The 25,434-nt window shown below is 34.3% G+C and overlaps 1 protein-coding gene across 4 annotated transcripts in view; it reads right to left on the reverse strand.

Annotated features, from left to right (window-relative positions):
* LOC131044822 (uncharacterized) overlaps positions 1 to 2,819 on the reverse strand; it is a 163,371-nt gene extending 160,552 nt beyond the window's left edge. For 3 of the 4 annotated variants that reach the window (XM_057978263.2, XM_057978264.2, XM_057978262.2), the window contains exons 1-7: positions 2,557 to 2,819; positions 2,381 to 2,464; positions 1,993 to 2,100; positions 1,592 to 1,699; positions 1,243 to 1,335; positions 840 to 947; positions 520 to 591 (exon numbers count right to left, since the gene is read on the reverse strand). In XM_057978263.2, the coding sequence (XP_057834246.1) occupies positions 520 to 591; positions 840 to 947; positions 1,243 to 1,335; positions 1,592 to 1,699; positions 1,993 to 2,100; positions 2,381 to 2,464; positions 2,557 to 2,701 (718 nt within the window). In that variant the 5' untranslated portion in view covers positions 2,702 to 2,819. The remainder of the gene's footprint in view (positions 1 to 519; positions 592 to 839; positions 948 to 1,242; positions 1,336 to 1,591; positions 1,700 to 1,992; positions 2,101 to 2,380; positions 2,465 to 2,556) is intronic. The other variant, XM_057978265.2, reaches the window with a different exon arrangement.
* Between the last annotated feature and the right edge of the window lie 22,615 nt (positions 2,820 to 25,434).

Here is a 25,434-nt window from a genome sequence, read left to right on the forward strand (position 1 = left end):
TAGGATTAGAATCATATCCCCAACAACTTTTATGGAATAAATATCCCTCAATCCTTAGCAGTTTAACATAAACTCATTAACATGAACTCATATTCCCATATCAACATGAACATGAACTCATGTTTCTGTACCAAATAACAAAAAGAACTCTAAATAATATAAAATATTTGAATAAAAAGAAAAATACTCTTTTAACTTATCCTTTTTCAAATTATTGTTCTAATTTAGAGATCATGAATGCATTCATTAATATCACCTTTCTGGGTATTTGGCAAAGAAAATGCTAGGGGTGATTCCAACTTAATACCTTGCTGCCTCAACCCTAACAATTTTCTCCTTCTTTAACATGAACTCGTATTTCTCATATAAACATGGACATCAATTCATGTTCCAGTACCAAATAACAAAATGAACTTATAAATGATATAAAACCTTTGAATAAAAAGAAAAATACCCTTTAACTTATCCTTTTTCAAACTACTCTAATTTAGAGACCATGAATGCATCTATTAATATTACCTTTGTAGGTATTTGATTCCAACTTATTGCCCTGTTGCTTCAACCCCATTTCTACTGTTCCATTGAAAGATCCTGTATTTATAATACATTCACAAATGTATCAAATCAGTTGATTGAAGAGATACCTAGACCTTAACTCTTTAACATGAACTCATATTCCCGTATCAAGATGAACATGAACTCATGTTCACATACCAAACAACAAAAGGAATTCATAAATAATATAAATCTTTGAATAAAAAGAAAAATACCCTTTTAACTTATCCTTTTTCAAACTACTGTTCTAATTTAGAGACCATGAATGCATCCATTAATACCACCTTTGTGGGTATTCGGCAAAGAAAATCTCAAAGGTGGAATTGCCAGGGGTGGTTCCAACTTAATACCCTGCTGCCTCAACCTCATTTCTGCTGCTCCACTAAAAGATCCTACATTTATAATACATTCACAAATGTATCAAATTAGTTGATCGAAGACATGGAACTGGAATGGTGTCTTGAATAACTTTGATGGAATGGATACCCCACAATCCTTAACCCTTTAACATGAACTCATATTGCCCTAGCAAGACAAGCTCATGAATAATATAAATTTTTTGAATAAAAAGAAAATAATCCTTTAACTTATCCATTTTCAAACTACTGTTGTAATTTAGAGACCCTTTAACTTATCCTTTTTCAAACTAGTATTCTAATTTAGAGACCATGCATCCATTATTCTCACCTTTGTGGGTATTTGACAAACAACCTGCCATAGGTGGTTGCAACTTAATACCCTCCGACCTCAACCCCATTTCTATTGCTCCACTCAAAGATCCTGCATTTATACATTCACAGATGTATGATATAAAAAGATGAGATTCTAATCATGTTCTGAACAATTTTGATGGAATGGATACCCCAGTCCTTAATCCTTTAACATGAATTCATATTTTCTTATTAACATGATCGTGAACTCATGTTCTCTTACAAATAACAAAACAAATTCATAAATAATATAAAATCTTTGAATAAAATGAAAAATACCCTTTTAATTTATCCTTTTTCAAACTACTGGCATCCATTAATATCACCTTTGTGGGTTTTTGGCAAAGAAGCTGCTAGCCATGGAATTGCCAGGTGTGATTCTAACTTAGTAGCTTGCTGCGTCAACCCCATTTCTGCTGCTCTAGTGAAAGATCCTGCATTTATAATACATTCACAAATGTATCAAATTAGTTGATTGAAGAGATGGGACTAGAATCGTGTCCTCAACCATTTTGATGGAATGGATACTTATCAGTCCTTAACCCTTTAACATGAACTCATATTCTTGTATCAACATGAACATGAACTCATGTTCCCTTACCAAATCACAAAACAAAGTCATAAATAATATAAAATCTTTCAATAAAATTAAAAATACCCTTTTAACTTATTCTTTTTCAAATAAATGTTCTAATTTAGAAGCCATGAATGCATCCATTAATATCACCTTTGTGGGTATTCTGCAAAGAAAATGCCAGTGGTGGAATTGCCAGGGATGAGTCCAACTTAATACTTTGCTGCCTCAACCCCATTTCTGCTGCTCCACTGAAAGATCCTGAATATATAATACATTTATAAATGTATCAAATTAGTTGATTGAAGAGATGAGACCATGTCCTGAATAACTTTGATAGAATGGATACTCTAATCATTGACCCTTAAAATGAACATATATTTCAGTATTACCATAAACATGAACTCATATTCCCATACCAAATAACAAAACAAATTCATAAATAATACAAAATCTTTGAATAGAAAGAAAAATACCTTTAACTTTGATTTTCAAACTATTGTTCTAATTTAGAAACCATAAATGTATCCATTAATATCACCTTTGTGAATATTCGGCAAAGAAAATGCCAGAGATGATTGCAACTTAATATGCTGTCTCCTTTCTGCTGCTCCACTGAAAGATCCTGCATTTATAATACATTCATAGATGTATCAATTTAGTTATTGCATTCTGCAATATCTTTAAAAAATAAAAAATAAAGAGAGATATATTAACCTGAAGTATGTTGTTGGGTCTGGTTGTTCCAGAAGGCATTCCGATTGCTGCTAGGAGAGTTTTGCTGGTTATTCAAAATAGAAAATGGCTTAAATGCAATGTTGCATTTACAGGGCAGAAGCTTACAAACAATGCACGGGTACATTGTAAGACAAAGTGATAAAAGATAGCTTGCTGCAGAAATATAATTGTTTTCAGTCTCCTGAATCTCACAAGCTCAAACCCAGTATCAATTCATTTGGAGTTTAAAATTGGATATTTTTTTTCTTGAAAGTGTCGGTTAAACTTTTTAATGTGATCAGTGACTTGCATGGTACATTTTCGGTTGTAAAAATGAGGTGTTTTAAGAGATGAAGTTGAAATATTGACGCGTAAAGATGAGATGTTATAAGAGATGAAGTTGAAATACTGACATGTAGAAAAACGAAGCTCAGCAAGGGCATGAAGTCCGGGAGCTGCCAGCCCAGCTAGGGCCTTCAGGAAGTATTTTTTGCCACCCGATACGGGGGCACAAGCCAATAGGCTGAACCTAGATGAAGTTGGGTTTGAGTTTTTAATTAATTTATTAAAGTGTAAGATGTTGACTTGTAGAAAAGCCAGATAGGTTTCTAGTTTCTAGTAGGATGTAAAGATCAAATTGTATAAAAACGAGATGCGTTTCTAGTTTCTAATTGAACAAAAAGATGAGTTGTGTAAAAACAAGATGGGTTTCTAGTTTCTAATAGAACATAAAAAATGAATTGTATAAAAATGAGACAAGTTTCTAGTTCCTAATATTATTTGGTAGAGAAGAATCCACACTAAACATGACACTATTTACAAGATCCTTATAAGACGGTCCTTTTAATCTCTTGTCACGTGAATTTTTAATCTAATATCTAGTAAATCTAATTCAAACATATCTTTAAATTTCCCACACTAAATCTAGGAAATGATTTTACATCAAATATATTAAGTTATTTACTCTCCCAATAAAAAAATATATTAAATAATGTTAAATTACAATTTTAAGAACAATTAAAAGCTGGGAGTGAAACTGAAATGTTGGACGAACTGAGATGTTTACTTTAATCAGTAAAAAAATAATATTATTATACTAAATATAATTTTTATTTAATAATTTTTGAAATATTTATAAATTATGATTGATATTTTAAATGTTTGATACAGAGTTTATTTACTTTAAAAACTATTTAAGAAATTTTATGTTATTAAATATTTTTTCTTATATAATAAAATTTAATTACAATTTACTGTATATAAATTTTGTTAGAATAGTATTTAATTTTTTTTCCAATAGTTAAAGATATTAATGATAATAGACAATTTATTGTAATAACGAGTGTATATAATTTTAAATAAATAAAATTTAAAAAATGATTGTATACTATTTTTTATTTTGTATTAAATTAAGTTATTGTATTAAATATTTTTATTATAATTGACCATTGATTTTTTAATAATTAAATATATAAATTTATTTAAAATTTGTTGTTAGTATTTGTTTTACTTATTTTAAGATTTTTAATAGTTTGATGATAATGTTGGTACACTTTTTCCTTGTCAAATAAACTTTGATATGATAATAGTTTGGTTGGTTTTCCTAATGATATGATAATGTTGGTCTTCCTAATGATATCTATATTTATCAAAGATGAATTTGTACACGATAATGGGGAACCCTTAGGCAAACTTGCACATCTTATTATTATATGATTTGTTGGTAATATTTTATTTACTTATTTTAAAATTTATTAGCAATTTTTTTTAACAATGTTGATAAGAAAATGAGTTTTCCATAATCAATAAAGATCATAATAAAACTTGATAAAAAAATAAAACATATGAATCCAAAAATTCTTATTCTCAATGTTAATATAATTTTACTTTACTTAGAGAAAGTATGAACTATAGGAAGATTCATATACAGTTTATCACAAGACAAATGCACATTAAAAATATCATAAATTATATTCACACTTTTATAGTTCTCAACTACATATTCTAGTAAAATATTACCTCCAACAAATAACTTAATATTTAATTAAAAATGAAATAAAATTGATAGTACTCATAAGTTTTTAAAAAGAGTTCTTGATAATTTTTTAAAGTAAATTAACTTGTCATAATTAATAAATGAGCCATTCAAGTTAGTTAGTCAATCTTAGAGATCTTACATGCTAATTTTAGGCTTGACAAGTAAAAATGAGTTAGGTTTCTAGTTTCTAATAGCATGCAAAGATTGAATTGTGTAAAATTGAAATAGGTTTTTAGCTTCTGGTAGGACATAAAGATTGAATTGTATAAAAATAGAATAAGTTTCTAGTTCTTACTAAAGAAGAAACAACACACCCTAATAAAATGTCTTAGATCTAATATCTTATAAATCTGATTAAAAAACATATTTTTCACATAAAATCTAAGAAAAATAATACTTCCACTTATTACATAAAATATAATTCTTACACCTAATAGATCACCTAATTTAATGATTTTTTTTTTAAAGATTAATGGCTGCATATGAGACAACTCCCCTAATATTATATCAAACAAAAAAAATACAGTCTTCACAGAGTAACCCAATAGGCCCATCCAGACTGGGAATGGACACAAAACCAGATGAGAAACACTGAGCAACAAAATGGCGCGAGCAACAAAGACTAAATTCTAGCTATACTATTGTCATAATTAGCATACTAAATAAAAAAAATAAAATAGAGTGAGAGGCTACTTTTCATATGGTTTCTTCCCCTTATCCGCTGCCAAAGGCTTGTTCCCGAACACTCTTGCACCACACCACCAGCCCCATGACTTGGGTCAGGTGACTCAACCGAGACCACGGTCGAGGTTTCTTCTCTTATAATTACTCCAAATTCATTGTCCTCGTCCTCACTATCACTAACCAAGCCTTCAACATGCTTGTATACCTTAATCTAGTCGCCACCCTTGTTCAACATCAATCCTAGTATTTATTTCAGGAAGATGATATTCCTGGTGATGATGGGCTTTCGACTTTCGAAGACCTTTGGGTCAAGAATGGAAAGCATTGGCAATTTGGGCACTAAACTGCCTTGGCGCCTAACCACAAAATAATCCCATAGGTTTGGGATTCGCATTTCCTCATCCACATTGGCCACCACCACATCCAATTCCCCAAAGATGGACTCCTTGAAAACCTTTTGTTGTCTTTTGTTGTCTTGCTCCAACTTTGGACTCTCCCACCATCAGAGTGACCACCAAGAACATAGTAGTAATGTCCATGTTCACTCAATATCGGTAGCCGGTGAAGAGGAATTCCCCCCTAAGACTTTCTTCATTGCATGAATGATCAGTCCATGTGAGTAATTGGACACTTCTTTGAGCCTTTTCTCCTTCACTTCTCCAATAAAGGACATTTGTCTCTTGTTCGTTATTTGCCTAATAGGGATATCCATGGATGCCACTGATAAAAACACTATCAAAGACATAAACTAGAGATATAAAATGAGGAAAGAGGACCGGATATGAGATAACTACTTGCATCATCTTCAAGATATAAAGAAGTTTATGTCATGATTAATTTTCCATCTACAATCTTTGGAAATCATCAAAATTTTTGGCTATGCTAAGAAGTAAATGTGATCAATGCTTGGGCATACCAACAACCAAGGCAAATGTCCTTTGCTAGCAAATATGTCCATCAAGGGCCTTGCTAAGGACGACCAAATCTATCCCATTTGCCAGGAAATCTCATTGACGTGAGAGATCATCAATGCTCGATCATAAATCAGGTATCAAGCCAATCATCATAACAAAATATACTGGGCCGCTATCAATTGATCAAGGGTGATGGAGTCCTATGTGGGGTTCGTGTGGCATCAGCTAGCACCATGCAATATTTCCACTTCTATCATGCCCACCTTGGTCAAATCATCTGCTTTTCCATTGCCTTCTTGATATACATGAGCCAGTTTTAAATTTGTGAACGTCTGTATTAACCCATGGATTGGACTTAACCAAACGGTCGAGTTTCGAGTTCAGAGTGGTTTTTGTTGTATTGTATTGATGGTTATTAGTGAATCTCCTTCAAGGTGGAGATGTTCCACATTCAGGTCCTTAGCAATTTGCAGCCACAGGAGAGCAACCTTAAATTCTGCAATGTTGTTCGTTGTCTCTCCTAGATACTCAGACCTTTCGGCAATAATGTTTCCATTATGGTCTCTCGCGATGCACCCAACTCTACCAGCCTTAAAGTTTCCCTGTGAATCCCCATCAAAGTTGATCTTAACCCACCCAATTTTAGGGTACACCAAACTATATTCACCCACAGATCATTAGGAAGACCAACCTTCTTGGCTCCATGAATGAGGGAATTTAATGATTTAAAAAAAAAAATTGAGTATTATCAATTTTATTTAATTATAGTTAAATATTAAGTTATTTGTTAAGGGAATAATATTGTGATAATATTTTAACTATGAGATATAGTTGAGACTTATAAAAGTGTGATTTAATTAAGTCTAAACCTTATCTCCCATATCCTCTAGCCAAATCAACAAATTGATATCTACTTAATTAATTGATTTAGGCTAATTAGCTTTCAATAACATTTTCTCTAATATTGAATTCCACCTCAGTTTCAATCCTTGTCCATTTAATCTAAGTCATTGAATCCATTTACATGGATCAAGATCTAAACTTGTCATCATGTGACAAGTTTCCCTACCCATTTCATGCTCACACATGTGTTAGAATGCAAAGATCATCTTATAGCCATCCTAATTTTCTCACTTGTCTCTTTTGTGTTCTTCTCCATTGTGTGAGCACAAGTAGCTCTTACACATGCATTCCTCTTATGATACTTGTCACAAGGCTAGTTCTTCAATCCATGCCATCTCTCCATCCATTAGGCATTGAATCTTAGACATTGACTCTCTCTTAAAAATATCTAAATGATGGCCTTTTCTCTCATTTTGATCATCCACTTTTATGCTATCATTATGTTGCCATTTTCTTCTATCAATCTTGATCCCAACATCATACTACTACTACAAGCAACCACATTCCTCCCCCACTATAACATAAAAAGGAGAAAAGTAAGTGAAGGAGTGCACATTTTCTTTTGCTAAATCTGTGAGATGAGAAGGTAAAAGACAATGTAATATTGTGTATTTCATTTATCTTATGATTTGCCTCTTCTAGATTTTTTTCAATTTCATTTTGGCATGTATAGTGTGACCCACGTCCCTACTACTAACAAAATTTTACCTCTTTTTTTGTGATTTTTTTGTCTTAGGTTGTGGAATAATACTTGCACTTGATATCTTAGTGTCTCCGATTGTAAGATTGACACCTCCATAGTAACACAACAGTACATTTTCCTAGCACTTGTACACTACATATCAATGCACAAATTCTTTAATTCCTACACACTATGTTTTAACGCTTGTACTATTTAGTGCGTGCACATTTTTCTTTAGTGGTCACACTAATTTTTGTTTGTTGTCTTTCCCATGCTCGTATTTTCTTTTTCTTACATTCTATTTTTGGTTGATTTTGATATTTCTTTATGTTAGTGTAGGTTTTATATTTTTCCTTATGTTAGGGGTGTTTATTTTTCCTTATGTTAGGGGTGTTTATTTTTCCTACACATATTATTTAAGCTTGCTTAGGTTATTAGGAGTGGTTAATATGAGAACACATGGTGAAATACGTCAACTACATGTGTAACTCTTCACCTCACATGGGTAATTGAGTTACACATCATCTTTTGGCTTGTTGTGCCACCTCTCATAACCACTATTTTGTCATTTCCTAAGTGGGTTATGGGGTAGTTGGGTTTCTCACCCACTTTCGGCTTTATGTGCCAACTCTTATTACTCCTTTTTTGTTTTCATGTAAGGAGGTTATGCCACATGTTTTGACATTTACCAAGTAGTTAAAAACCTCCCGCCTTTTGTGGGGTAGTAGCTAAAACCTCCCACTTTTTATGGAGATGGGAGTTAATGCACCTCTTGGATGTATATGCTATTATTTTCCTATATAATAAGTGATATACTCTCACCTTCACTAGTTTAGTGATAGCTCGATGAGATTCTTCTCCAAATTATATTTGTCTCTAATTTTCTCTCATTTCAGATTTATTTTCATTTAGCTATTTTGATCTTTGATCATCTGTTGCTTGGAGTTGCATGGGATCTATGAACGACTTCAGATCTTGGCTTGGTTATTTCTTCTCGCAGAATCTAATATGGTACATCAGAGTCTCATTGTTTGTTATAGCTCATTATTTTTCTGATTTATTTGGGAGATTTGAGACTATTAAATTAGATAGCTAATATTTTTCTTAAAAACCAAGTATGCTCTTCCCCTGCATTCTTGTGTGACCTGGAGAATTAGAACAATTTAAAGGAAAATAAGCTTCTAGATTAATTTGCTTTATTATATATGCATTCCTTTGAGATTTGGGTGATTGCAATATTTTGGTAATATCAAAGGCTTCTTTAGCATTTCTAGAGTGTCCAGAAGGCTTGATAAAGTCAAAAGTGACCTTTATTTCACAAAAATCAGAGTTTGGAGGACACAATAAAAAACCAGAGAAAAATATTTTTACTAGATCTATTTTCATTTTGGCTCTAGAATTCCAACTTCTGCTCATTTGCAGGAATTTTTTTTCTAGGTTTCCTTCCCAACATTGATAAACTATTGGGTTTTTGGTGTTGTTCCCAAAAAATTAATAATTTTTGCAGAAATCGAGGTTGAATAGGGCATGAGCCATTTTTCTAGCTGACAGATTCAACAACCTCTCTTAAAGGTTGCATAAATTTTTCCTTGGGTGTCAAATTTTTGCAATGAGTACTTGACAGAAAGCTGGAAATGTGCATTTTCCATTCACGTGGGTCTCATTGAAAAATTCTACCTTTTTTCATTAGATATTGCAGGTTGAATTAGCTATGTTTTTTTCTTCTACAAGTCATATCTTTCACCTCACAAATTTGTTTTTCAAAAATGAATTGTTATTGGAAAGGTATTGAGAAGTATTACACTAAGTTATAAGGCTATTTTTTTTCAGATCTCGTATCAAATTTATTTATATTAAAACTTTCTATTTTTGGCCATTGGAGTCTTAAAAGAATTGTAATCTGATAAAAGACTTTGCAAACACACTAATTATAAAGTGCCAACCTTGTAATATTTGGGGGGAGGGTGATTTATGAGACTGGTGAAAAGGGGGATGTCTCGTGTCTTTTCTTTTCTGCACTTTTCCCAATTCATTGCAATCTTCTTTTCTGCTATCATGCATGCATCTACAATTCCTCTTTTAACACCATATAATTATTTTGAATGGAAATCTAAGCTAATATTATATCTAAAAAGACATGGATATCATTGTGTTAGAATGAGATTTGAAGTTGAACCTCAAGATGCTGCTGTGTAGGGAAAAAGCGAGACTAGGCTAACATGTCCTAATCCTACCTTTTGACACACATTGTGGAATACGAAAGAGCCTAGAGGTATCACACAATTGGCTACTTCTTTTTATGGAAGAGAGAGCCACGGGCTACCTATTAGGATTTCTATTCCTTTGTTGTAATTGAAAGATAAAATGATACAAGTTCAATTCCTAATCCCAAAGTGCAAGTATGAACTAATAACAAGATTGCAGAATTAAGATTAAACAATGGAAAGCTGTAAACACAAGTACAAGACAAGAATGCAAATGCGTACCCGGAGTTAAAATCTGAGTGAAAATGTTCGGGACGGGGGCGCAGGCACCACTGTTCTGATACTGGCCCTGAAACTGCTCCTGAAACTGTTGTTCTGCAACCTGAAAAGCTGTCTGAAACTTGCTGTCTGATAGAAGGACCAGGGCGCCCAACGCCCCTATCCCAGGGACCAGGGCGCCCAGCGCCCCTGTCCTGGTAGGACCAGGGCGCCCCACGCCCCTGTCCTGGTCTTTTGCTCTGAAATTTGGTGTGAAGTTCAGTCTCCGTCTGCTTCCGTCGAATCTGCAACTTGCGGCGTCGTCCGAATCCCGAAACCTGCACTTATATCTGAAAAGGTATGGTGGGCGGCTATATAGGGTTTTGCCTTAGTCAAACCCCCGCTTTGGTGATTTCCACCTCCACGAATAGCCAAGTTGTATTGTAAAAGTAGTGTGTGTGCAGACCTTGTGTGTGTGCAAGATCCTAAAATGCAAGTAAGCAAACTAGAACAACCTAGAAAGTAAACCCTAATTGCTTGTACATGATAATGTAAATGCTCCAAATCAAGATGCAAAGTGATCTAAAGCATGAATACAAATGATATGATGAAGCTTATGCAAAGACATGAAAACAACATGAAATCATACCCAACCCCAAGGGAGGGGTACACGCTAATCTTCAGTCGGTGATCCCTTATTGCTCTTCAATGCCTTCAAATCCCTAAATGGATGAATGAAATTGATAGATGCTTGATGTATGGATGTTGAATGTTGTTGAAGTCTTCAAATATCTTCTCTTTCGCTGCATAGGAGGTCCTTGAAACCAAAAATTCAGATCCTTTCAAATGAAGAAATAGAGCCTTTATATATGAAACCCTAGGTCTTAATTTCAACTTTTGGCCGACCTAGAGATTGAATTTCCCACCAATTTCTTGGGGTTAAGCTTTATTTTATGATTGGATCGCGCTCCTAAAATTTCGGGAAAAATGTCCGGGACCGTGTGCACTCCGGGTGCCATGGTCCCGACAACTTTTCACCAAATTTTCAGGGCCGTTAGATATGATGATTTTAGAGAAAATCCAGAAGTTATAGCTAATTTCGAGATGTTTTGACCCCCGAAATCAAGCCCCTAAGTTCAAAATAGGACCTAATTAGGGTTTTTGATTAAATGATGTATTGGAGAAATAAAATGAAAGGGGCACACTTCAATGAAAAGGGGCCAACTTTATGATATGGGAGATGATAAAATAGAACCTTAGACCTAATTAATTTAATTAATTAAGTGCTAAAGGGGAAATGCAATGCAAAATGCAAAATGCGCCAAGGCGGGTGCTAAACTAGGTGTGAAATTGTACTACCCTAGCAAGTGCGTACAATTTACGACGCTACAACTGCAGAAAAGATAAAATGGCTTAACAAATGTGATGAAGCCTTTGGTACTCTATGTATGTCAATCTCCCCTGACCTTCTTTTTCACATTTAATCTGCCACTACACTAAATTCAGTATGAACCACTTTGGAAAACCTCTTTGGTAAGTAGGATGAGCTAAGAGGTCATCAGCTAGAGAATGAACTCATAGGATTGAATCCAACCAATTTTGACACTATACAAGACTTCTTCACAAAACTCAAGTCTGTAAGATTACAACTGGAACAATGTAGAACTAATAAAGATGATAAGCGATTGATCTTGAGTATTCTTTCTAAGCTTGGTACTAACTATTTAGTGTTTTTTTCTACATTCTATGCTACCAAATGTGCCCTAGGTACCACATTCAAAATGCCTTACCTAGATGAATTTGCTGTAGAACTCACTAGGGAGTAGGAAAAATTGTTTCAAATGGGTACAATAAAACCATCTAAGTCACATGCCTTAGCTATAAATCAAGGCACAAAATAACAAAAAGGGTCTCATAAGCAAGATAAGAAACAAAAGAACCAAGGAGAGAAGAAGAAAGATAAAAAAATTGCTACTTCAAAACCAGATAATCAGACCTCTTCATCAAGAGGTGAACAACCTAATAAGGAGAAGGTCAAGTGTTCTTATTATAAGAGGCCTAGTCATGATGAACATAAGTGTTTAAAGAAACAAATTGATTACCTTTCACATCTTCTTGAAAAGAATAATATCAAGGTGCTTGATTTAGTCAAACAAAGTTCATCAGAAGGATCTTCAAAGGACACAAATAAGAGTAAGGGGAAAGGAAAGTGTAAGGCTCTAATTGTTGTTGCTTCGCAGCCCAATTCTTGGATAATTGAATCGGGTGTGTTGCACCACATAGCTTCTTCAGAAGATGATTTTACCTCTTTAGGGCCATGTTCTATGCATTCCATCCTAATGGGTGATGACACTCTTGTTGAAGTGCATGGGAGAGGGTATGTTGATGTGGGTGAAGCAACATTTGAGGATGTACTTTGTGTTCCATATTTATCAACTAATCTCCTATCTTTTTATTAGATCACTCACACCGGTTTTGGCAAGCGAGTTGAGTTCACACTAGATACATTTTGAATTAGTGAAATGCATAATGGGTCTACTATTGCTGTGGGAAAAAAAGATCATCATTCTAGATTATATTAGTTTTCTCACTTTGTTCCTGACTCTCCTTCGACAATTCTACTCACTCATGCAAATGAGGTGAGTTGTTTGTGGCATCAACAATTTGGCCACTTGAATTACCGTTACTTGCAACAACTCAACCAACAGGACATGGTTTCACGATTGTCTTCTATTCGATTTTTTGATAGAGTTTACCAGTGATGCATTCTTGGTAAGAATTCTGAGGAGAAGTATGATAAAGGTAAAGCATGGAGAGCTACATAGCTATTGGAGTCGGTACACAGTGACTTGACAGGACCATTTCCACAACCATCTTTCAACAATGTTAGACATGTCTTGACATTTATTGATGACCTTTCCAGATATACTTGGGTTTACTTTCTCAAACAAAAGTTTGAGGTATTTGAGAACTTTCTAGATTTCAAAGATTTTGCAGAGAAACAATCTAGGAAGTTCATCAGGAATTTGTGTATAGATAATGTGGGTGAATATGTCAACAACTAGTTTGAACAATTTGGTGCTTCAAAAGGTATCAACATGCAACACATAGTTCCATATAGTTCTTAGCAAAATGGTGTCGTAGAATGCATGAATAGGTCTTTGAAGGAGATCGCCAATTGTATGATTCACTCTAAGTCTTTGGCACCTCAGTATTGGGAAAATGCCATCAACTGTGTGTGTTACATCCAAAACCAAGGTCCTCACAAAGCTATGAAGGGGGTAACTCCTTTTCAAGATTAGACTAGCCGAAAACCTATAGTTAAGCACTTTAGAGTGTTTCATTCTCTTACATGGGCCCACATTCGAGTAGAGAAACTTAAGGCTATGGATCCACAAAGAAAACCTTGTATATTTGTTGGATATCTCAATGATGTCAAAGGGTATAGACTTATCCATCCCACTACTCATGAGTTGTTCATTAAGAGGAGTGTTCATTTTGAGGAGAGTTTTTGTAATTCTTCTCATACCACTTCTCCATACACTATCACATTGGAGACATTGCATCATGATGATAGATCTTCAGAGGATATTGATCCTCATAATCTTGATGAGGAGTCTTCTTCCTCCATTTCAAATGGTGATAGTGATGATAAGGATTCACATTCCTCTCATTGTCATCATTCAAAGGTTGATGATTCTCCCCTAGAATCTCCATTCTCAATGCCTCTTTGGGCTCGACAAACATTTGAGTCAACAGGAGATTGGCTAGGTGATCCATCAGATACTAGAAGAACAAGGTCACAATTTCAGCAGGCTCCACATCTCTTCATTGCTCCAACTTCTGATCCAAAGTCCTTTCAAGAAGCTTCAGGTGTTCTTGAGTGGGATGCTGTAATGCAAGAAGAGTTCAATTCCTTGGAAAGGAATCACACATGGGATTTAGTTCCTCTTCCTAAGTGAAGGTAACTTGTTCAATGCAAGTGGATCTATTGAACAAAATTTCTAGCAGATGGGTCGGTTGGTAAGTATAAGGCTCGCTTGGTAGCAAAAGTGTTTTCCCATGTTCTAGGGATTGATTACTCTAAGAATTTTTCTCCAGTTGCTAAGATGAATTCCATCCAAATTTTCCTTTCTATAATTGTAGCCCATTATTGGGAAGTTCATCAGATGGATGTAAAGAGTGCATTTCTTCATGGCGACCTTTACAAGGAAATATACATGGAGCAACCTAAAGGGTTTGTTTAGGATCCTTAACTTGTGTGTGGACTTTGAAAGTCTTTATGACCTCAAACAAGCTCCTCGAGCTTGGTATGCCAAGATGGACCCATTCCTTCTAACAGTTGGTTTCACTTGATGCCATTCTAATCCGAACGTATACATTCTATAGTAGGATGATACTCTCACATTTCTGGTATTCTATGTTGATGACTTGTTGATCACAAAGAGTCACTCATCCACCATCAAGATAGTGAAAACTTCTCTACATGATAAATTTCCGATGTCAGACTTGGGTCTTTTGCATTACTTCTTGGGGATTGAGATTACTATCATCTTCAAATATCTTCCTTGGTCAACCCAAGTATGCACTTGATATGCTCTCTAGATTTTGCATGGCTGATAGGAGGCCTACATCAACTCCATTTATTTTAGGGGTCAAACTTGAGGCTAATTGATCTTCACCCTTGGTTGATGGCACTTTATATCAATAACTTGTTGCCAGTCTCATCTACTTGACTCATACGGAACTTGATATTTCATATGTTGTGGGCATGGTTTCTCGATTCATGTAGTAGCCACATGAGTTGCATTGGAAAGTAGCTAAGTGGATCCTCCACTACATTCAAGGTAATCATAATTATGGAATTTAGTATGTAGTAGATGTGTATATTGACTTGGTGGGATACACAGATTTAAATTGGGTAGGTGATTCTAAGGATCGCAAGTCTACTTCAGGGTATTGTTTCTCACTTGGTTCTGGTCTAATTTGTTGGTCAAGCAAGAAGCAGTCTACAATTTCTCTTTCATAAACATAGGTTGAGTATCGAGGGGTAGTCAATACCATCATTGAGGCTATTTGTCTTCAGAATAATCGAGCATTGAGTTTGGTATTCCAATAAGAAATCCTACCATCATCTTTTGTGACAATCAAAGTGCTATACAAATCTCAAGAAATCTAGTTCATCACAAGAGGAAAAAATACATTGAGATACATATGCACTACATTTAGGAGCTGATTCAAGAAGGCATCATTGATCTTAAGTATTGTTCTACATCAGAGTACATTGCGATCATCTTCACCAAACCCTTCACCAAAAGCAAGTTCTTTCATTTGCAAGCTTTGTTTGGGATGCGACAGGTGTCTACTTTAGGATGGTCTTCTTACTCCTTCATTCTTTATCTCTCTATTTAAGGGTTGGGGGGGGGTGGGGGGTGTATTCCTCTTATGGGGGTATTCTTCTTTTGGGGGAGATATCTATGTACATGGGTACCTACCTAACACAACCTCATTTTCCAAGACCCATCTTTTCACCCACCTAAGCTACACTTAAGGGGGGGGTGTTAGTGTAGGTTTTTTATTTTTCCTTATGTTAGGGGGTATTTATTTTTCCTATACATATTGTAGACACTCAAAATTGGTCATCACTCCTGCGTCGTTAACCTAGTTTTTAACATGTCGCATTTGATTTTTATCATATGTTGACATTATGTCATTCTTCTAATTTAAATTTTCTATTTTCCTAATCAATTAAATTATTTCATCATTAATAATTAATTTCCTAACATTAATTGAATAATCTTTATTATTTGATTAAGTTCAATCCAACTTTAATTAAATAATCTTTGTTATTTAATTAAATTCAATTTCATTTTCCTCATAATTGAATAATTTCTTTAAATTATTTAATTAGCTAATTCTTTCATCATAATTAAATAAATTTCTATTTATTTAATAAAATCTTAATTATCTTCTTCTAAAAATCAAGAATGGAAACAAATCTTTATTTGTTTTTATTTAATTAAACAAATTTATAATTATCCTCATCCAAATTCAAAAATGGCAATAAATTGAGAAAATGATTTGAAAATTAAAATAAATCATTATCCATTTTAAATAAATTAATTTTCTAATATTCTCCCAATTTTAAAAAATGGAAAGTATGTCATCATCTGCTTTATATGATTTTCAAAAATCATTATCATATCTTCCTAAAAATTGAAAATGGAAATAACCAGCTAGCTCTGATTTTCTTGATTTATCTTCTTGTAAAATATCTCTTTAATATCAATTTAAAATTCAAAAAGGAGACATGCCTAGTCAAAATCCGCTTTATGCCATCTTTTTTAATCCATCTTGATTCTCCAATCAATCTCAATTTTTCTATAAATTTAGCCCTTTTCTCATTGATTTTTCAACCACATTTCGAGTATCCTTATGCTATCAAAATCAATTTTCTATCATTATCTTGCTTTCAATACATTTGTGTTTGTAGGTGAGAGCCACATCCATTTGAAGGAGAAAGAAAGCCAATGGAGAATTATGGAGGAGATATCCGCGTTTGTAATGGTTTGCATTTGGTTTGATTATCTTGTCTTCATATCTCTATTGAGTGTATTAGGACATTTTTCATTGCAATTTAGCTTTGTGGTTAGCTAATGTTTATTGCTTTGATGTTTTCCCAAATTCCTAATTACATTTTCTGGTGAACCCGACATGAATCATGTATTAAAAATCTGACAAAATTTTCTTGAGTTTTTGATGTGACAGGATCTTCATGAGATTTAGCAGGCATGCTTGTCCAGAATGTTGCAAAGTCTGTTAATCTGCAGAAATAGCTTTGAAATCTGCTCCAAATGATCAATGATTTGTTAAAAAATCATTTTATGAATTGTTAAAAAATAAAAATAAAAAAATTTGGAAAAGCTTTGGAGATTTTATTTTCTGCTAAAAAAACATTACAATCTGCTGAAATGTTTTATGATCTGTTAAAAATCAGTTCATAATCTTCAAAAATCATTGTAAATTTGTTAAAAATCTGTCAAAAACATCTTAAATCTGCCAAAAACATTTTTTAAATTATTGGAAAAACATCTTAAATCTACCCACGTTTTTCTTGCTTGCATGGGGGCTGCCTTGGTAGCCTCCTACGTAAGTTTTTTAAGTTTTAGATTTTTCTTTATTTTAAGTAAGTTTTTTAGTTTTAGATTTTTCTTTATTTTTTTAGTTTAATTAGTTTTAGATTGTTTTTTTAGTTAATTTAGTTTAGATTTTTTAAATTTGTTTATTTAGATTTGATTTAGATTTTTTGATTTGATTTAGACTTTTAGATTTGTTTTTTTAAGATTACTTTTAGATTTTTAATTAGTTAGATTTTAATTTTGTTATTTAGAATTAGTTAGATTTTTAATTTGTTATTAGATTATTTTAATTGAGATTAGATTTTTCTTTTTAGATTAAAATTAGATTTTAAATTTTGTTAAGTAGATTAAACATTATTTTTGTTAATTAGATTAATGTTTTGTTTTTTGTTAGTGGGTTTTGGATTTCTTTTTGGCAATTAATTTGGGGCTTTTGATGTGTGCAGGTTTGGAGGTTGGCATTTTCGTATATTGAAGACAAACATTGAAATTATTGACATATTTGTTGCAGGACGTAGCCAAAGATTCATATTCAAAACTATGTGTTTGTGATTTCTAGTGTAGTTGCACACTTCATTTTCTAAAGGGTTAACGAACACCATGTATACCATGTTTGTTTTTCATTTGCTTGCGTGTTTTAACTTTAGATAGTGGGCCTGCCTCCCAATTTGTGAGAGGGAACGACCCTAAGTGGTGATAGGGTTGAAGAAAAACCCCTTCCAAACCACTCTAAATAACTGTGGATGCAACGGAAGTTGTAGACAACGGGTGCTGGAATGGTATTGTGACGATTTATTCGCTGGATCAATACCCACCCGAATGGATGCCTTAACTAGAACCCTTTGTTTGTAGAGACCAAAAACCTTCTATCTGTTGGCTCAGGCATTGTGATACACGCATGCCGAAGATACCTCTCATGTACTCCTCAGTTAGAGATAGCAAGTTCTTGGGAAGTGATGCCCCTTGAACTCGAAGCTTGGTATGCCCGAGAAGTGAGTGCACTGTAAGGGGGAGCCAGTGCTACCAAGCGTCTAGCTATCCGACTGAGTGTTGTATTTTATGGCTAGAGGATTCAACAGATATTGCCCTGACCATCCATAGGACATGTTGTGAATGAGCATGATTGTCTTGGGTCTAAGTCCAAACATCTTGTCTTTTGTGATTGTCAAAATTTGAATCGTACACATTGTCACAAAAATAAAAAAGGACATTTTCAAACAAGTCCAATCAAGTCCAAAACAAAATCATTCATCCAACAAAGTTCAAAACATTTTCATAGCATGACTTTCAAACGTTGGAAATTTTTGTCTTTAACTACATGTCACTTAGAGTTAGGTCCATCATAGTCCATACCTAGGTTTTAGCGGATAATCATTTTTAGTATCCTCATTTTTGCACTTAGTGTCTTCATTCTTAGTGTCCCATTTTAGTGTCCTCATTTTGAACTTAGGTTTAACACTATTTTCCTAAGTTTTGCATATCATTATTAGGTTCCTTCTTAGGTGTCATTTTGCATGCCATCATTAGGTCTTTCCTAGGTTTGCACTTTCCATAAATCAGTGTCAAATACCAAGGTTAGGTTTCACCTAGGTCATATTCTTTGCATATCAAAAAATTCATTCCTTTGCATATGTCCTTTTGCATGTAGGGTAATATCATTTCATAGTCTAACCCTAAGTTTGGTCTTAGGTTAACATTATCATACATTTGTACCTACATCTTTAGTGTCATATCATTGTGTCATAATCAAATTTTGTCCATATCATCATATAAGGTCACATTTGCATACCCTAGGTCTCTCTTCATAACTTAGGTCATTATCATATCATATTGTAGGCTTGCACCTTAGATCATTGTCCTTTTTCATATAGTGTCAAAATTAGGTTTTTGTCATACTTGAGGATTCAATTCTTTAGATTAAACCCTAAGTTGTTGTTAGGAAGTCTTGAGCTTGTCCAACGTTTCTATTCTGTCAACATGATTTTGTCAAACCTAGCTTAGTATCGAAGCATATAGGTGAGACATTGTCATTTGTCCTATTGTCATTTTGTCCTTTGTCCTTTTAAGGTCTAGACTTCATTTCAATATCCCAAGGGTCATGTCTTTAGGGTTGCATTTCAAAGGTTTGTCCAAACCTAAAAAAAACAACAAAAAAATAGGTTGCATTACCATTGCTTAAGATTGCATATCATTTTGTCTTCGGACATGTAGTGTCGTGGTTAACACACTTCGTTGGTAAAGCAGCCACCAAGGTTCAAATCCCTGTTGGGCCACTGTGCTCGCAAGGCCTTGTGCCTTCGCTGGGTCATTGTGCTCGCGGATTTGAACAAGTGAAGTGTGGGGATGAGGTCCCCCGTCTGTGGCCTCACTGGTTCATAGCTCCAAGTCAAAAGCATTCACATGGACCTGAAGGGCATGTCGTGCCAGCGTCACCGGTCACGTTAAAAAGTTTACCAGGCATAGTAAAAAAAAAAAGATTGCATATCATTTCCAAAAATTCTTGAAATAATAACAAAAAAATAGGTTGCACTTAGTTGCATAACATTATCAAACCATAGAAACTCAAAGGTCCAAAGCAAGGTCACATTTTCATTGCATTTAGTTGCATCTAGTTGTCATTCCAAAAATTCAAAAAGTCCAAAAACATTTAGTTGCATTGTCATCCTTTTAAGCTGCATTTGTCAATCCCTTTAGTTGCATTGCATAGTGACATGTTTGTTGAAATGAGGTCTCAACCTTCTTACGAAGCCATGTCATCACAATTGAGAAATCAATCATGTCAATCCAATCTCTACATGTCTCATAACTTGGATCAAACTTATCATGATGATTTAAATGTCCAAATACAAAAACTAGAGGAGAAACTAGCTCAAGAAAAGGAGATATTGGAACAAAAAGTGAAAAATAGTGAGAAGATTAGATCCCAAATGTCCAAAACATTTCAAAAATTTCAAGGTCCAAACCCAAACTTTGAGCTAATTGATGTAAGATCTCTTATCAAACAATCAAACATACCATCTCTCCTCTCACAAATAGAGACGATGAAACAATTTCAAGAAAAGAGACAACAACATTATGTGCCTCCACAACAAGAACAAGAAGGTGTTTACTATCAATCACATTTTCAACCATCACAACCAATTGTTCAACAGTTTGAACATTTCCAACAGACACAACCAATGGTCCAACATATACAACCAATGGTCCAATTTCAACAATATGTCCAACCAATAATACAATGTCAACAAATGGTTCAACCAATGGTGGAATATCAATGTCAACAACTACAACCAAACATTCAAAAACAAAGGTTGCAGCACACACCAACCCAAGTTTCAAACATGTCAGAACAATTGAACCAAGTCCAATATCAAAACATGACATCAAACCAAGACCAAATTCTTGCCAAGAAAGTTAAAAATATAAATCCAATCATGTCAAAACCTCGCAGGGATTCAAATGCGTCTCCAAAGAAAGGTGGCCTTATTAGACAAATCTTAAAGAGATTCCTAAGTGATTTTCCTAAGGATGATCAAAATCATACACCAATGTCTAGCAATGGCTCATCCATCCATCAAGAATTTGATCCTCAATTTGCCTCCACTTCCCCTCCCATTCTATCATATTTTGAAGTTTCACAAGAGCAATTTACACCATCACCTCCAAATGATGCATCAAATAATGCATCCTCCCAAGGATTGTTTGCCATAGAAATATATGCTAATCAATTCATTTATACAAATCCCTTGTACTCTTTGGAAATGCAAGATTTAATGCCATCAAATGCTTCTCTTTTAGAGAGTCCCATTCAAATTCCATCCCCTTTGTGCCAAAGCATTGATCCCTTGCCAAAATCCCCCATGCATATCCAAAGTCCAACCCCATGTCAAGAGGATAATTTAGAGCATGAAGAAACATGTCTTGAAATAGATGAAGATCAAGATATTGAAACCTTATCATCCCATCCAATTGTTGACCAGGATCTCATCTTCCTAGAAACTCATGATGATTCCCCTATTCTTGTCCATCCTATCCAAAGTCCTATTGACACTCCATTCCCTGAGGAAGATCAAGATATCCTAGTCCATCCAATCCCAAACAATCCCCTTCCTAAGAAAGATCAAGATATCCCTTCCATCCTTTCTGATGATCCCATTGAAAGTCAAGGGCAAAGCACCTCTAAAGAGGATTTCAATGATCTTCCTCCTTGTCAAGGTCAAATTATTCCTTTAAATCCTCCACAAGATCCTTTTGTTCCTCCATCTCCTTGTCTTAATCCTCCATATACACTCCAAGATCTCATTTCTTTTGATGATCCCATTATTTATCCCATTCCATCTCTTGAAGAGCCTATCATTGATCCATGTCCACCACACAATCCTAGCTCCCCTCGTGATCGTCATCCCCCTAGTGATCCTGATCCCCCTCATGATTCTAACGTGTTGGTGCAATATGTTCATGAACCCCCTATATGCACAATGGGTTCTTCCACTTTGGTCCATTCTGATCCACTTTATAATCTCATTATTTCTCTCATGTCATGTCCACCTAATAATGGACTTGCATCTTCCTCTAAAAGCACAAAGTATCCTACATGTCAAAATATTCATAAAGGCAAAGGGGTAGACCTTCATGAGAAAGAATCCCTCCATATCAAAGAAGATCTTAAGGGTCATGTCTACACAACTCACTCTCAATACATTGGTATCCCTCCATCAAAATCAAAACATACACCTTCCCCATCATACCTTCCATCCATCTTAGGTCCTTATATCCCTTCGTCCTCTATGCAAGGTCAGAAAAGGCACACATCCTTGAGTAAATTTCATCCATCCAAAAGAACTCCATTTCATTCATATCCATCTATGCATTCCTTTCCCCCTCCAAGCAATTTGGATGCCAAGTATAAAAGTCATAAGCCTAGCAATCCACATGTATTCAAGGATCAACATGTCCAATATAATAGACATGTCAAAACAAAAAACAATATGATCTATAAAGAAAAAGAAATATGCAAAAGGTCACAAAGGCCCATTGCTCAAAAACAAAAGTCAAAATCTATATGGGTTCCTAAATCCCTTATGCAAGCAATGCACTCCAAGAAACTAAAAAAAATGAAACATCAAAAACCATGTGGATTCCCAAGAGGCTCCTTGAAGCACAAAAAGAAAAACCCAGATTGGCATCTGAAATTTCTTTTCCTCCATCTAAAATTTCCAAGTCTATTCCTCCATCACCTTCTTCATCCGTTTTGGGCCCTTATGTCCCAAAATCCATAGCCTTTCCTCCATCAAAATCTCAATATCCAAAATACATTTTTCCTCCATTAGTCCATCACCCCTCAAGGTGTGTGCCAATGTCAATCTTGCCAACATTTCCATCCACTGAAGCCCAATTCTTCCAATACCCTATCCATTATCTAATGCATATTTTCCATCCTTCCATCCCTCTGGTCCAATCCTTTGCATAAATCCTTGCCTTAGTTTCATCTCATTTTCCATGTCCTTATCCTACCAACATCTTTGAACATACTTTTAAAGGTCATGGTCCATTTTTTTCAAGGCTACTATGCAAACAAAAAGATGCTTGAGTCCTTCTTCCATCCCCTATCATGTGTCCATCTTTTATTGAAAAAGTCAAAATAAAAAAAAGAAAAGTGAGAAAAAAAAGAAAAAAAGTAAAGCAAAAATAATTCATCCATTGTTGAAAACCTGGCAAACAGGCGCCTTGGGCAAGTACCATGATGAAAACCTGACAAACAGGCGTCATGTGTAATCCATGAACTTCTTGCACACCACACTTGGGGGCAGGTTTCCCCCTTCATTATCTTTTCACCCTTCATTATCCTATCATACCCCTTCATATCCTATTGTCCTTCGTGTCCATTTCCCCTTTCCACCTTTGATCTTGACAAGGCTGAGGATCATCATGAGCATCATGCATATTGTTTGTAGCTTTTATTCTATCATAGCTTTTGGTCTTTATCCATTTGCTTATTACAACCTTTCATCCATATTCCCTGGCTTATTGTAACTTTCTGCCACTATCCCTTAGCCTATCCTGATCTTCAGTCCATGTCCCTTATCCATTCTTGGTCTTTCTTATCCTATCCATATCTTATCACTATCCATACACTCTTTTTCATTCCTTGATCTTGATCTGACATAAGGATGCAAAATTTAAACATGGTTTCAAAAACCTCTTGATATGTCCCTCACGCCGTGACATTGTCATATCCAGTCTCTTGTCCCATTGTCTCCATAATAAAAGGCCTTTGTCTTCCCTCTACCCACCAACATTTTAGCAAGTCTATTTATTCACCTGTCATATTCCTTGCCTTGCTAGACACTGGGGGCAAAATCATAAAAATCCAAAAAAATCAAATAAAGTCCTAAAAAAAAACAAATCCTAAAAAAATTGAAAAATGTCCTGAAATAATCCAAAAACATTCAAAAAATGTCCAGAAATAATCCAAAAACATCAAAAAATGTCCCGAAATAATTCAAAAACATTCATAAAATGTCCTGAAGAAAAAAGCCCTAAAAATCAAAATGCCCAAAAACCCTAAAAATTTCAAAACATTAAATTTTTTTTTAAAAAAATGCTTTTGTTTCATTTCACCAATAAACTGTCCCTTTTGTACATAGACAAACATTTGTGTAGACAACAAATAGATAACATGTTACAACACTGCGTTTAACAAATCATGCATTAACAGATGAACTTTTCAATCAAACCAGACATTCAAACTGATCAAAATTGTCATGTCAATCAATCAATATCAATATCATTTGTCCTTGTCAATATTATCATGGGTCTTATACAGAGCATGGTATACTAGAAACTAGACTGTGTCCTATCTTAGATGGGGTACTGCATTCCCTGAAACTAGACAACATGATCATCCTTTTATCACTTTGGCAACGAAGATCAGAATGTTTGTTTGACTTGTTTGAATTTGTGAGTCTTATCTTTTTATTGATTTATTTTTGGCTTCGACCATGTTCCTATGTTGCTCGATGATGTCACTAAGTGATTTAGAATGGTCGGGATGGCTCATGGTCCTTTATTGTTTTTGTCTTCTATTTGTGGAGTGTTTCATAACATTCTGGGGCAAGTTTGTCTTAGGATTTTTGAACCATTCCTTGTCTATGAACATGTCTATCTTACGCAAAGGGATTGCATTATCGTCCTGGCCTTCATTGCCATGGTGCGCCGCATTCGTTTTTCCATATCCAATAAAGGATCTCACCTACTAGTTGCATTTGTGAAAGCAAGATTTCATCACATTAATCATTCTTCACTTCTCATTTGAATCTCTTCTGGCTAACATTTCCTCTATCCCATGAATCCTTCTATCTTTTCATCAAGTCGATCATTATCGTGCTATTTATTCTCTTTGATCAATTGAGAATTTCTTCTTTCGATATCAATCACCCCTTGTCTACAATCAATTAACATTCTTCACTTCTATCTAACCATTCTTCTCTTCTTTCGAGAGATCATATATTTTTTTCATACATAAACAATCTCTCAAGGGGGCATCCTACCTCCATTCCTTAGTTTGTTGGGGCATGATCATTTTTTCTGTTTTCTTTGAAACAATGCTCAAAATCACATTGTCTCAAAGAGGGGCAAAATGTAGACACTCAAAATTGGTCATCACTCCTGCGTCGTTAACCTAATTTTTAACATGTCTTCCATGTCGCATTTGATTTTTATCATATGTTGACATTATGTCATTCTTCTAATTTAAAATTTCTATTTTCCTAATCAATTAAATTATTTCATCATTAATCATTAATTTCCTAACATTAATTGAATAATCTTTATTATTTGATTAAGTTCAATCCAATTTTAATTAAATAATCTTTGTTATTTAATTAAATTCAATTTTATTTTCCTCATAATTGAATAATTTCTTTAAATTATTTAATTAGCTAATTCTTTCATCATAATTAAATAAATTTCTATTTATTTAATAAAATCTTAATTATCTTCTTCTAAAAATCAAGAATGGAAACAAATCTTTATTTGCTTTTATTTAATTAAACAA

The sequence above is a fragment of the Cryptomeria japonica genome, chromosome 8 (genome assembly GCF_030272615.1).
Source record: "Cryptomeria japonica chromosome 8, Sugi_1.0, whole genome shotgun sequence".
Lineage (NCBI taxonomy): Eukaryota > Viridiplantae > Streptophyta > Pinopsida > Cupressales > Cupressaceae > Cryptomeria > Cryptomeria japonica.